The sequence below is a fragment of the Chiloscyllium plagiosum genome, chromosome 11, assembly GCF_004010195.1.
Source record: "Chiloscyllium plagiosum isolate BGI_BamShark_2017 chromosome 11, ASM401019v2, whole genome shotgun sequence".
Classification (NCBI taxonomy): domain Eukaryota; kingdom Metazoa; phylum Chordata; class Chondrichthyes; order Orectolobiformes; family Hemiscylliidae; genus Chiloscyllium; species Chiloscyllium plagiosum.
The window spans coordinates 63,449,614-63,462,758 of record NC_057720.1 but is presented as its reverse complement, the minus strand read 5'-3'; the positions used below and the strand labels follow the sequence as shown (position 1 = coordinate 63,462,758).

At 39.7% G+C, this 13,145-nt stretch overlaps 1 protein-coding gene across 1 annotated transcript in view; it reads left to right on the top strand.

Annotated features, from left to right (window-relative positions):
• Positions 1 to 13,145, top strand: part of hmcn1 (hemicentin 1) — a 599,829-nt gene that overhangs the window by 476,568 nt on the left and 110,116 nt on the right. Inside the window, exons 69-74 of the mRNA XM_043699541.1 lie at positions 2,341 to 2,537; positions 4,018 to 4,099; positions 6,314 to 6,450; positions 7,506 to 7,647; positions 8,976 to 9,120; positions 12,218 to 12,345. Of these exons, the coding sequence (XP_043555476.1) occupies positions 2,341 to 2,537; positions 4,018 to 4,099; positions 6,314 to 6,450; positions 7,506 to 7,647; positions 8,976 to 9,120; positions 12,218 to 12,345 (831 nt within the window). The remainder of the gene's footprint in view (positions 1 to 2,340; positions 2,538 to 4,017; positions 4,100 to 6,313; positions 6,451 to 7,505; positions 7,648 to 8,975; positions 9,121 to 12,217; positions 12,346 to 13,145) is intronic.

Below are 13,145 nucleotides of genomic sequence, written 5' to 3'. Positions count from 1 at the left end.
TGGTTACTGCAAGAATCAGTGCTTTGGCCCAAGCTATTCACAATTTGTATCAACAATTTAGATATGGTGTGTAAGAATAATATTTCTCAGTCTGTAGATGTCATGAACTAGGTGGAATTCAAAGCTGTGAGGTTATGCAAGGATGCTTTCCAGGGATTTAGAGAAATTAAGGGCATCGGTAAAAATTTGACAGATGGAATACAATTTGGAAAAATGTGAGGTTAACCATTTTGATTGGAAAACAGAAATATGAAACCTTTCTTAAATGCTGAGAGATTGGGAAGTGATGAACTTCCGAGGAACTTTGTGTACTTGATCATGAGTCAAAGAAATTTAACATGCAGACACAGAAACCATTAGGGCGACAAATGGTTTGTTAGACTTGCTTATAAGAGGATCTGAGTATAGGAGTAATGATATCATGTTGCAGTTAGATGGAACCTTAGAGAGCCCACATCTGGAGAATTTTATACTGTATTGGTCTCTTTATCCATACAAAGATGTACTTGCTGCGAGTCGTGGAAACAAAGGTTCATACTTTCGCGGGATGGAGGTATTGTGCTGTGATTAAAATTGAGTGGGTCAGTATTCTCTGAAATTTAGAAGAATGAAAGGTATCTCATTTTAACAAGATTGACAGGGTGCATGCAGGAATAATGTTTCCTCTGGCCGGGATTGTCAGAATCTCAGAAAATGGAGCTGGCCATTAACAATGAAGATGAGAAGTAATTTCGTAGAGAGTGGTGACTCTTTGAAAACATCAGCCCAGTGCGTTGGAGAATCGTAGAGATGTACAGCATGGAAACAGACCCTTCAGTCCAACCTGTCCATGCTGACCAGATATTCCAACCCAATCTAGTCCCATCTGCCAGCACCCGGCCCATATCCCTCCAAACCCTTCCTATTCATATACCCATCAAAATGCCTCTTAAATGTTGCAATCGTACCAGCCTCCACCACATCCTCTGGCAGTTCATTCCATACACGTACCACCCTCTGCGTGAAAAAGTTGCCCCTAAGGTCTCTTTTATATCTTTCCCCTTTCACCCTAAACCTATGCCGTCTAGTTCTGGACTCCCTGATCCCAGGGAAAAGACTTTGTCCATTTACCCTATCCATGCCCCTCATGATTTTATAAACCTCTATAAGGTCACCCCTCAGCCTCCGACGCTCCAGGGAAAACAGCCCCAGCCTGTTCTAAGTGTATAAGTCCTGCTAAGATTTGCTTTCCCAAAATGCAGCACCTCGCATTTATCTGAACTAAACTCCATCTGCCACTTCTCAGCCCATTGGCCCATCTGGTCTAGATCCTATTGTAATCTGAGGTAACCCTCTTCACTGTCCACTACACCTCCAATTTTGGTGTCATCTGCAAACTTACTAACTGTACATCTTAAGCTCGCATCCAACTCATTTATGTAAATGACAAAAAGTAAAGGACCCAGCACCGATCCTTGTGGCACTCCAGTTGTCACAGGCCTCCACCACCACCCTCTCTCTTCTACCTTTGAGCCAGTTCTGTATCCAAATGTTCTCCCTGTATTCCATGAGATCAAACCTTGCTATTCAGTCTCCCATGGGGAACCTTGTCAAACGCCTTACTGAACTCCATATAGATCACATCTACTGCTCTACCCTCATCAATCTTCTTTGTTACTTCTTCAAAAAACCTAGTCAAGTTTGTGAGACATGATTTACCACACACAAAGCCATGTTGACTATCCCTAATCAGTCCTTGCCTTTCCAAATACATGTACATCCTGTCCCTCAGGATTCCCTCCAACAACTTGCCCACCACTGAGATCAGGCTCACTGGTCTATAGTTCCCTGGCTTGTCTTTACCGCCCTTCTTAAACAGTGGCACCACATTTGCCAACCTCCACCTCCAGTTCAGTCTTCTTCAAGACTATGATCAATAGATTTCTGCAAATGAAAACATAAGGGATATAGGAATGTGCAGGAAGATAGTGTCGAATGTAAGATCGATCAGCCATGATGTTATTCAATGATGGTATATGTTTCTTCTTCTAGTTTTGTTGTTGCAAAGATCAATCTTAATGCAGGTCCATTATGGCAAATAATATAGAATGAAAATGGTGATATTGAAATATTGAATAGTAAGCAGAACAAAAATGCTGATAACTGTTTACAGCTCCACTCAATGGAATTAGTTTATTTTCAGGTCCTATGCCCGTAATTCAACTGCTTTATTTATTTTAAGTTTGAACCCAGTCAGGTTTGGTCTCCTGGTTTTCATTCTTCAGTTCATTTAATTCAAATAACTTGGCAAGAAGAGTTAAAAATATGAAGCTAAGATTTTTAAAAATCTTTTCATTATAGATCCCCCTCGTATAAATAACTCCAATTTCACAGAGGAAGCCTCTGTAGTTGTGAACAATCCTCTCGAACTTCACTGTGTTGCCAGTGGTATCCCAACTCCCACACTGACTTGGATTAAGGATGGAAGGCCACTGCCCCACACAGATTCCGTTCATATCCTTCGTGGTGGTCAAGTGTTGAGAATATTAAATGCCCAGGTACACTAAATCATTGTTGGTTCCCAGAGAAAAAATATTAATTCAGATTATATTCTCCTTTTATTTCTACAAATAACTGGAAATTAAGGTTGTGTAAATGCTCTCCATAAGGACTCTTGATACTTTTACATTGTTGGTATTCATACTGCCCCAGACTGAGTCAGTAAATGTGGGTTAAACTGACATCTCCACACCATTCTGTAATTATAGAGAGTGTTGTCAAAACTTTTATTTTAAGAAAGAACTAACTAGTCTGTCTGCTCTTCAGTGATATTATAAACTGAAAGATTATTGGGAGCTCTTGGGATTTGTTAAAGTTTAAAATGTGAAGTTTGTGTAGGTTAAATGCACAAGTGCTTCCTCAAACTGGTCTCATGCTTGATCAACACAATGGGCAGCACGGTGGCACAGTGGTTAGCACTGCTGCCTCACAGCACCAGAGACCCGGGTCCAAATCCCAACTCAGGCGACTGACTGTGTTGAGTTTGCACCTTCTCCTCGTGTCTGCGTAGGTTTCCTCCAAATGCTCCGGTTTCCTCCCACAGTCCAAAGATGTGCAGGTTAGGTGAATTGGCCATGCTAAATTGCCCATAGTGTTAGATAAAGGGGTAAATGTAGGGGAATGGGTGGGTTGCGCTTCGGCGGGTCGGTGTGGACTTGTTGGGCCAAATGGCCTGTTTCCACACTGTAAGTAATCTAATCTAATCTAATTCATATCTGTCCTTACTATTTCAAACCACTATCATTTTGTACTTTGTGTTAATGCAGTGTGACTAAAATGTTTTGACAAGATAACTCATTTAATTGCTGTATATACACTCTACATTGAATTGTTTGATATAAGGGGTAAATAAAGAGAAAAAAAGTTCAGAATATCAGAAATTCAGACCTAGAGCTCAGTTTGCCCATGTGATTTTCCAACCATTGAATCTAACAGATGGAAAATCTTGTACATTTATAATGCATAACCTCTGATACTCAAGTTTCCAATGCATAAGATTTGAGTCTCAGAATGCTGAGTCATTTAATTTATTGCATAAATGTTATAATGTGACCTCACCAAATCTGATTGGAGGGTTTACATTTTAGTAAAGAACAATAATGAAAAGATCAATTCAGACACATAAGGACTATTATACCAGAGGTGTTATTTTAAGACCACTGCTACTTTGAAGCATAGCCTACGTGGCACATCTGGTGAGCTAACACAGATCTGAAGGCTCGGCAAGATTCTCTCAAGAGGTTCCCTCATGTTTAATCGTGTATTTGTTTCTTCAGCAAAATGAAATCTTATCAATGTTTGAAGAATTTACCTCAGTCAGAATGTTACTGAGGTGATATGAGACTATTTCTTCAGGTGTTTCCATGTCATTTCAGCAATCTCCCTCCTCATTCAGTATGGGTATTGATACAGTGTAAATATGCAAAAATAAACCATTAAAAAGTACAGTTTTGTTTAACACATTTGTATACTTGGCAGGTTCAAGATACAGGTCGGTATACTTGTCTGGCTTCCAGTACAGCAGGAGACGATGACAGAGAGTATTTGGTAAGAGTACATGGTAAGTGAACAAAACACTCAGACTCAACATCAGTTTTAGGTACAATTGATGCTTGTGTTTCAATTGAATTCTAAAATCCCTGAGCAGCTTAATTGTTTTTTTCGTGTAGCACAGGCATTTTTGATTTAATTTTAGTGTGCATCTGCCATGTATAATTCCAGTGTCATCTTGGCATTAATGTTGGCTGCAAGTTTCGTAAAAACAAGAGATTTCACAGCCTCCTTTACATTACACAGCCTCCTTTATATTACACAGCCAAGAGATGTACTGTCGAAGCAGTTTGTTTGCACTCATGGGACAGAATTGCAGGAATGTCAAATTTCAAAAATGGCTTCAATTTATACTATATTGGAATGGCAATGTCTCAAGCAATCAGAGTCCACTTGCCAACCAATCAGTATCTTCTTCGCATGCAGTATAAATTATGTTCTCTTTGAAATTTGATAATCTAACAATTTGTCTTGATTTAAAACTTTAGTGGAAGAATGCCGATTCATAGTTACAATATGACGCTGCCAAGTCTAATTGAACTTATGAAGTTAATTCAGATTTATCAAGATATGAAAACTATTAACAGCATATCCCTTTATGTAGTAATACTGAGGTTCTGTACGCTCAAGTGACTATGAGAAACCCTTCAAGTACAGGGGAACCTTGATTATCTGAACGAGATGGGCAGGCACTATTTCGCTCGGATAATCGATTATTTGGTTAAATAAATGCCTTTCATCTGGGGCTCTGAGTTTTAAAAATCTGCTCCCCGTTCAGGAGACTGCAACAGCACACCGTGCGTGAGCCCCCCCTCCCAACACTGCCGCTGGCCAACCCCGTGCCCCAAACCCCATCCAACACCGCCCCCCACCCCCCCAACCCCGTCCAACACTGCCCCCACCTGCATCCACGTCCCCCTGCACCCCTCACCGTCCCAGCACTGCCTCACCCCCTCTCCTGGGCAGCCAGACTGGACACCAACAATAAGACTGCTGCTACTGCTGCCGCCTTTGTAAGGGTAAGTCTCCAAATAGTGTGTGCGCGCGCGCGCACACACACACACACACACACAAAAACTTTTTACTGCAACTTTTTGACAGGTTCCACCTCTGCCCTGTACAGGACAATGTTGGTCAGATTATCTGGGGAAAGGGAGTTTAGGGTACACCCCTCTGTAGAACTCCAGGGAAAGTGTGGGGAGAGAAAGAGGGCAGGTGGTCAGTCTTTTGGAGACGGTGCCTGTTTAATCACTGTAAACAAAAAACGCGATCACTGTTGGAAACACGTCTTTGATGTAATATTTCTATCGGGACCTCAAAATCTCCTTCGGATAATCCGATTTTCAGATAATTGGTATTCGGATGATCGAGGTTCCTCTGTAGATGCAATTTTATCATCTATTATAGCATGTAATACTGTGAAATGAGTCAAACTTGTACTGTGGAGTTTATTTCTCAAATGGAATTTAATGGAGCTCCAGAGGGTGCACAGAAAGGCAGGTGCTTGATAACATGAGACAGCTTTCCTGCTACAGGGTAAGTATGCAGATAGAAGGGACGTACACTGAAAAGCTATCCACTAACAGGCAGGAAGTCAAGAAGCTTGTTAAGAAGCTATCTAAATCCAATTATACTTGGACATAGGATTTAATGGTGTTGTCAGAATTAAACAATAATAAGATGGATCTCCTGTGACTCCAGAAACTGGTACAGCAACCCTCTGGAGGCCCCCTGGGTATTCCTTAATTACAAGCAGTGGCTGAATGAGGAATCAAACATCGGGAAGAGGAAGCCCTCCTATCCTAGCTTCTAATCACCCTCCTCTGTCCCTCACTGGTATGCTTGCAACTCCCCCACAATCCACTCACCTCTCTTCAGGGCCTATTGATGCAATGGAGCAGGCATGGAGAATCAAAAGGGAGGGAAATTTCTGGTGTCTTATCTCTACAGGTGATCTCACTTAATTGGGGAACTGCCCTTTATGATTAAGTTGCCTGTTGAGCTCTACCTACTTCTCAGTGGAACTGTGTGGTTTGTAAACTTAGATGTCTGTTGAATAGGCCAGAAAAGCCAATCATAAATATTACCTAGTTTGTGAGTGACACTAATACCCCTCTAACATTTTCCAAAAATCAAACAGACTCTGTTTTAAGAAGTAGGGAATATTTATTGAATTCTAATGTGAATGGCTAGTTTATTTTGATTACTCATGTTTTTGTTCCAGTGCCACCAAACATTGCTGGTCAAAGTGGGCCTCAGGTCTTGGCTGTGCTGCGGAATGGACAGGTAATCCTGGAGTGCAAGTCTGATGCTGTACCACCTCCAACATTAACCTGGTTAAAAGACGGAAAGCCACTCCAGGTAAATAGTTACTTTGTGTAAATATAAGTTAATGGGTTTTCGGGAGTATTGCAAGACCTTTAAACGTTCCTTGTGGCTGGATTAATAGATTGAAGTCTATCCTAATATTCAAAGTGACTACAAAATTGTTGCTAGCATTACAAATGAAAATTTAGGTAATTACAATAAAAGAAAATAAATTATATTTTTGTAAGACTTTATCATATTGTTGAAATATTTAGCGCATAATTAATTATTTTTGGAATTCTGAGTAATAAAACCATGTATCTATAGAAAATGTGTAGCAAACTAAGCAATCAGACTAATGACTGACTAATCTGTTTTCAAAATAGTGATGAATGAAGCCTTCAATAGCAAACTTAAATTGAACCCGTCTTGATAGTGGGTTTCTAAAGGCCTGCAACAGAATCAGCAGCTTACCTCTACAACAACAATATTTTTAAATATAGCACTATTAAATGCCACAAGGTGCTTCACAAGAGTGTCATGAAACAAAATGTGACATCAATACTAAGGCAGTTGGCCAAAGGTTTGATCGGGTAAATTTTAAGATAAGTTGGAACAAAGAGTGGTAAGGAGGCAGAATGATTCAATGAAATATTTCCGGAGCTATTGGTCACCAAAAGTGGAAAATCGGTTGAATTGAATTGAATTTATTGTCACGTGTAGTGAGGCACAGTGAAAAGTTTTGTAAACTCAAGAGAACAGAATATGAGGTATGCATGTATCATGAAGGGTTCTAGAATCATAGAAATAAGAAGTGATGATGCAATGGAGGAATTAGAAAACAAAGATAAGAACTTTTAATTCAAAGCATTGGTTTAGCAAGAATCAATGTTGCTTAACAAATGCAGGTGTGATGAGTGAACAGGATTTGGAGCAAGTTGATACACAGGCAGCGAGTTTGCTGCTTCATGTTGTGATTAGAATTCAGAATAACCAAAACATTTGGTCACCGCTGGTTCATCACAAAGCCTCTCCCTCCTATTCATGAACCAACAAGCTTTAGAAGCATCAGCTGTGACTTCATGCTTCTTTTTGAATTGAATCTGTAGGCCACCCCTCGTTTACGCATCCTATCCAGTGGGCGATACCTTCAGATTAATAATGTTGAGCTTGCGGATTCGGCTCAATATACTTGCGTTGCAAGCAATGTTGCGGGAAACATGACAAGGGAATTTACCTTAGCAGTGAATGGTAAGTATACATGCAAAATCTCTAGCTAAGAGAAATGATTATTATCACAGTCACTGCTTTTCAGTTATCATGACAAAAAAAGGATATTATTCTGAAATATTGATGACTATTTGGATTTTGAGATTGCTGCCATAATCACAGAAGGATTGTTGAAGCCAAACAATAAGTAAGAGGATGACACTCAAAATTTAACAAATTATTGGTGCCTGTTAGATGTTTGGGACTCAAAGGTCATTGAACAGAATTTAACAGATGGTAGGAGGGGCGTGTGGTTTCACTGGCCAACTGAAGAACTGGTGGCAGACCATGGTAGCCTCCATTGAAGAAAGCTCACTGGAATTAAATGCCTATCAGGTACTGAAGTAGCCAGTGCTAGGCTTCTCTATGATTAAAGACCCTGGTGCAAAAATTGCACTTTCTGTGAGAATTTCTAGCCAATCAGAAACCTGCATCTCCTATTGCCATCAGTGCCAAGTGTGTTAGCTGCTAATATTGTACCAGCTAGTGATAGCACCTTTTAGAAATGGCCAGGAGACGCAGAGAATTCCTCAAGATGATAAGCCTTTATTTGCAAACAAACACTATGGCCATCAGAGAAGGCAACCCTAAAAGCCCAAGAACAGCGAGAGTACTTTAATGTTTATGTTGTTCTAAAAACTGCGCCCTATCCCTGTTATATTAGCATAACCAATCATGCTAAACCTACATTATATCCCCTTGACCAATCAAACTCTACCACAATTGTCTTCTGGATTGCTGCAGACCATCACGTTGTGCCGTGGTCATCGTTCTTCACCTTTTGTCACCTGACAGGCTGCAGTCCTGCAAGGTTGACTTGAGCACGCAACCCAGACCTTACACTTATGCATATTTACCATGCTGGTAGGCTGGGATCGGTGAGGCACCCAGCAAAAGGATGAATAAGTCTCTTTCAAGTAGTCATTAATTCTCCATTTAAGACCTATCTATGAGCTTTCCTGATTAGAGTTAATCAGGCAGAGATGGGAAGGAGCTGTATCACAATCCCACACACTCCCATTTAATTAAATGTCTCCCCACCTCTAAACTTGCCACTAATCGATCATTAATTTCCACGCATTATCTCAAGCTTGTATTGTCACTGGACAGTATTATTTAAAGAGTTCAAATGAATTTAAAAATGAGAGGACTCTGTCAGTCATCCTTACAATTTATGCAATATGGCTTTGAAGGTTTTCATTGTTAACTATAGAAACTCCTTGTTTGTTCAAAGAGGTTATTTATTTATGACTAACATTGCAACTATAACTAAAATAAATTAGCACTAATCATCTGCCTTCAACTTGCAGTTGCTCCAACAATAAAAGAAGGTTCACAGACAGTGATCGTCCACAGGAACCAGCTAGCAGTACTGAAATGTGTGGTAGATGGGGTACCAACTCCTCAGGTCACCTGGAGAAAGGATGGTACTATTCTTTCAACAAGCAACCTGCGGTCAGAAATCACTTTTGTTTTTTACACACTTTGATTTATTTTTGGGTGTGGGATTTCAGAAAGAGTATCTGGGGAAAAGCTGATAAGCCTTTAATTTAAAGAAAAAGATATTAGCAACAGGATTTGAAATTTCATTCAGTGGACAAAACAGATCATAATCAAGAGTGTGGTGCTGGAAAAACGGAGCAGGTTAGGCAGCATCCGAGGAGCAGGAAAATTGACATTTTGGCCAAGAGCCCGAAGAGCCATTTCTGATGAAGGGCTCTTGCTTGAAACATCTATTTCGTCTGCTCCTCGGATGCTGCCTGACCTGCTGTGTTTTTCCAGCACCACATTCTCAACTCTGATCGGCAGCAGCTGCAGTCCTCACTTTCTCCAAACAGATCATAAATCATCCCAGAGATCATTGGCAGTCTGTCTCATTGCGGACCATATTGGAGCCTAAGGAATATTTATAACCTGTCTACATTTGATCTATGATAAATTTGCTATTATTGCATCTCATGGCTTCTACTTTTTACTTGCCTGGGAAATATTGACTAACCAAAACTTAATTTTTATTCCTTATACTTGCTCTCCAAAGAAAGGATCATTGTTGAGAGGCAAAATCATTTGAACAAATAAAAGACAGCATTAAAATAGAACTTTTTTTGCAAGGAAAATAATATCTCACAAACCTGATTAAGTATTTTGAGGAAGCAACGAAAAAGATTGAGAGCAGAAAGGTAGATGTTGTTTACTTGGACTTTAGTAAAGCCTTTGATAAAGTTCTGCATGGTAGACTAATCAATAAAGTTAGATCACGTGGGGTTCTGGGTGAGCTTGACAATTGGATACAAAATTGACTTTATGGTAGGAGACAGAGGGTGGTGGTGGAGGGTTGTTTTTCAGACTGGAGGCCTGTGACCAGTGGTGTTCCACAAGGATTGGTACTGGATCCACTTTTGTTTGTCATTTTTGTATAAGTGATTTGGATGAAAATATAGGAGGCATAGTTAGTAAGTTTGCAGGTGATTGGTGGTTTAGTGGACAGTGAAGAAGGTTACCTAATATTACATAAAGATCTTGATCAATTCGGTCAATGAGCTGAGGAGTGACAGATGGAGTTGAATTTGAATGAATGCAAGGTATTGCATTTTGGTAAATCAAACATACAAATAATGGTAGGGCTCCTGGTACTGTTGTTGAACAGCAAGACCCAGAAGTTTAGATACATAATTGTTTGAAATTTATGTCAGAAGTAGACAGGGTGATTAAGAAGGCATTTAGCAAACTTGCCTTCATTGCTCAGAATTCCGAGTGTAGGAGTTAGGACTTCATGTTGAGGTTTTACAGGACGTTGGTGAGGCCTCTTCTGGAGTTGTGTGCAGTTCTGGACATGCTGTTATAGGAAGGATATTATTAAATTGGAGGGACTTCAAAAAGGATTTACCAGGATGTTGCCGTGAATGGACTGTTTGAGTTATAAAGATAGGCTGGGACTTCTTTCACTTGAACGTAGGAGGTTGGGGAGTGACCTTAGAGAGGTCTATAAAATCGTGAGGCATAGATAAGGTGAAGAGCAAAGGTCTTTTCCCTAGGATGGGGAAACTAGTGGACATATTTTTAAGGTGAGAGGAGAAAGATTCAAAAAGGGCACAAGGACCAACTTTTTTTACACAGTGGTTAGTGTGAGGAATGAACTGCCAGAGGAAATGGTGGATGCAGATACAGTTACAATGTTTAAAAATCATTTGGATGAGTACATGAATAGGGAAGATTTGAAGGGATATGGGCCAAATGCAGACAAGTTGGGCTAGTTTAGTTTGGGAACATGGTTGGCGTGGACTAATTGGACCGAAGGGTCTGTTTCCATCCTCTATGACTCTACAACTGTTAATCATGTGAGGGCAGAAATCACAATCAATGATGCCAAATAACTATTTGATGTCTTTTTCTAGTATTTTAACAGAATATTTTAAATGAAGTAATTTTTAAAATGTTTTCTCAATTTGATGCATTGCTTGGTAAGGTTAACGTTTATTCCCAGTTCCTAATTGCCCTAAGAAAGTCATGCTGGAGAATCTTAGCAGGTATGGCCACATCTGTGCAGAGAAGAAAAACAGCTAATGTTTTCAGTCCAATATAACTTTCCTTCAGAACTGAAGAGAGAGGCAGAAAGTACTGGGTCTGTACAGAATAAAAATGTGGAAAGGGACAGGTGGAATAGAAAAGAAGTCAAGGGAAGGTTAAATGAGGAGGAAGATCGGAGATCTCAGGTGTATCAGAGCAAAAGCCAAAGAGATTATATAGTTTATTCTTGGTTACTGTTATTCAATGAAGCTTAGTGCAAGCTCAAGGAGCAGCACATCATCTTTTGATAAGGCACTTTACAGCTTTGGAACTAACCATGAAGTCCAACAGTGTCAGACTGTGAACTCCCCTAATTGTTTGTTCATGATCCTTCGCACACAGCTGATCATCATTCTTCCCTTCACATCCACATCAGACATTGTTTTTAAAACTAGAAGCAATACCACACCCTTTGTGTTTTGTACTGTGAAATATTTTTGGCATTTCATTTCTCCCATCCTCCATGTTATCATTGATCTTCCCTTTTGTTCTTCCTCACCCTCCTCCTTTTCAATTAGTTAAAATTTGTTACATTCCCATCTCCCTTCAAGTCTGTTAATAATTACTGTACTACCTTGCCTATTACTATGACTCTGCTAAAACTAGAAAGTAGAATTTGATGCCATAAGCTCTTTTGAGAAATATGTAACACAACTTTCTCTTCATCTTTTATAAAACCATTTACTTTCACCAGTGCTCTTCATATCATTTAATTGTACGTGGGAAATTAGGAGAATATTTCAGCAGCTATCAGTTTGGCTACAGCATTTTGAGAGTAGGCATTGGACAAGACAAACATAAATGCCTCTGGACCTTTCTGGCCAATGCTTAATTATTTTCTTACCATAGGATTATGGGCCTCTACAAAATGTTTCTGAGTATTTGATGAAAATAGTGCTGCAACCCAAATTGTTTGTGAAGCACTTTGAGACTTTTCTGAAATATTGCCACATTAAAGTAATACAGATACTTTTATTCTCATTAGGTATTCATTCCTTGGTGATGGCTCTTTGCGTATTGGCTCAACTCAAGTAACAGATACAGGTCGTTATCTGTGTATGGCAACCAATGCAGCTGGAACAGCTCGTAAGCGAATTGATGTGCAAGTCTATGGTAAATATTCTTCAAATCGTAGCCAAAATTACCAATAACAGGATCATTTGAGATCTTGGGCTAGCTATCTTTCCTTTTGAAAGTTACAGACTAAGATAAGGGTCCCGTGCTCAGGGTTTTGAACCATGGACAAAGGGGAACCTGCAAATTTTCTGCATTGATTGTGGAAGAGCTGGAATCTTGAGAGAAAACGCTGCTTAGGGGCAGAGGATCCTTCAACGTGAAGACTTCTGTTTGCTTTAGTCAAATGACAGTGGTGATGAGAAACACCTCATGTATTCTCATCATATTGCTCATGACTTATTGAAATTGGAATGGGAAGCTCCTATGAGCAACTGAAGAGAAAAGAACCATGAAGTGTGAAGAACTTAGGAATGAAACTTCAGTTCAGCAAATCATCATTACTGATATATCCAGGAATCTTTTTCTAATGGATTTGTCATCTAATTGCTTTTCAGTGATTGATTTTAAAACCTCTAAATTCTTGAATTCTGAAGAAGAGCCATTGGATTCTGAACATTAACTGTTTCAACACATTACACAGATGCTGCCAGACCTGCTGAGCTTCTCCAGCACCTTCTGCTTTTATTCAGAAATCTCCAGCATCCACAGTACTCCGCTTTTCTTTTTTGTCAGAAACTTTTAAACCCGGAAACAGGAAATTATGGATTCCAAACAGAAGACCATATTTTTGTCTCCATTATTTCTGAGCAGAGACTTCAATTAAGATTTTCAATTAATTTTTCATCAACAAAGTAAACTTTACAACGCGAGCTAAAATAATACCTCCAACACATCTA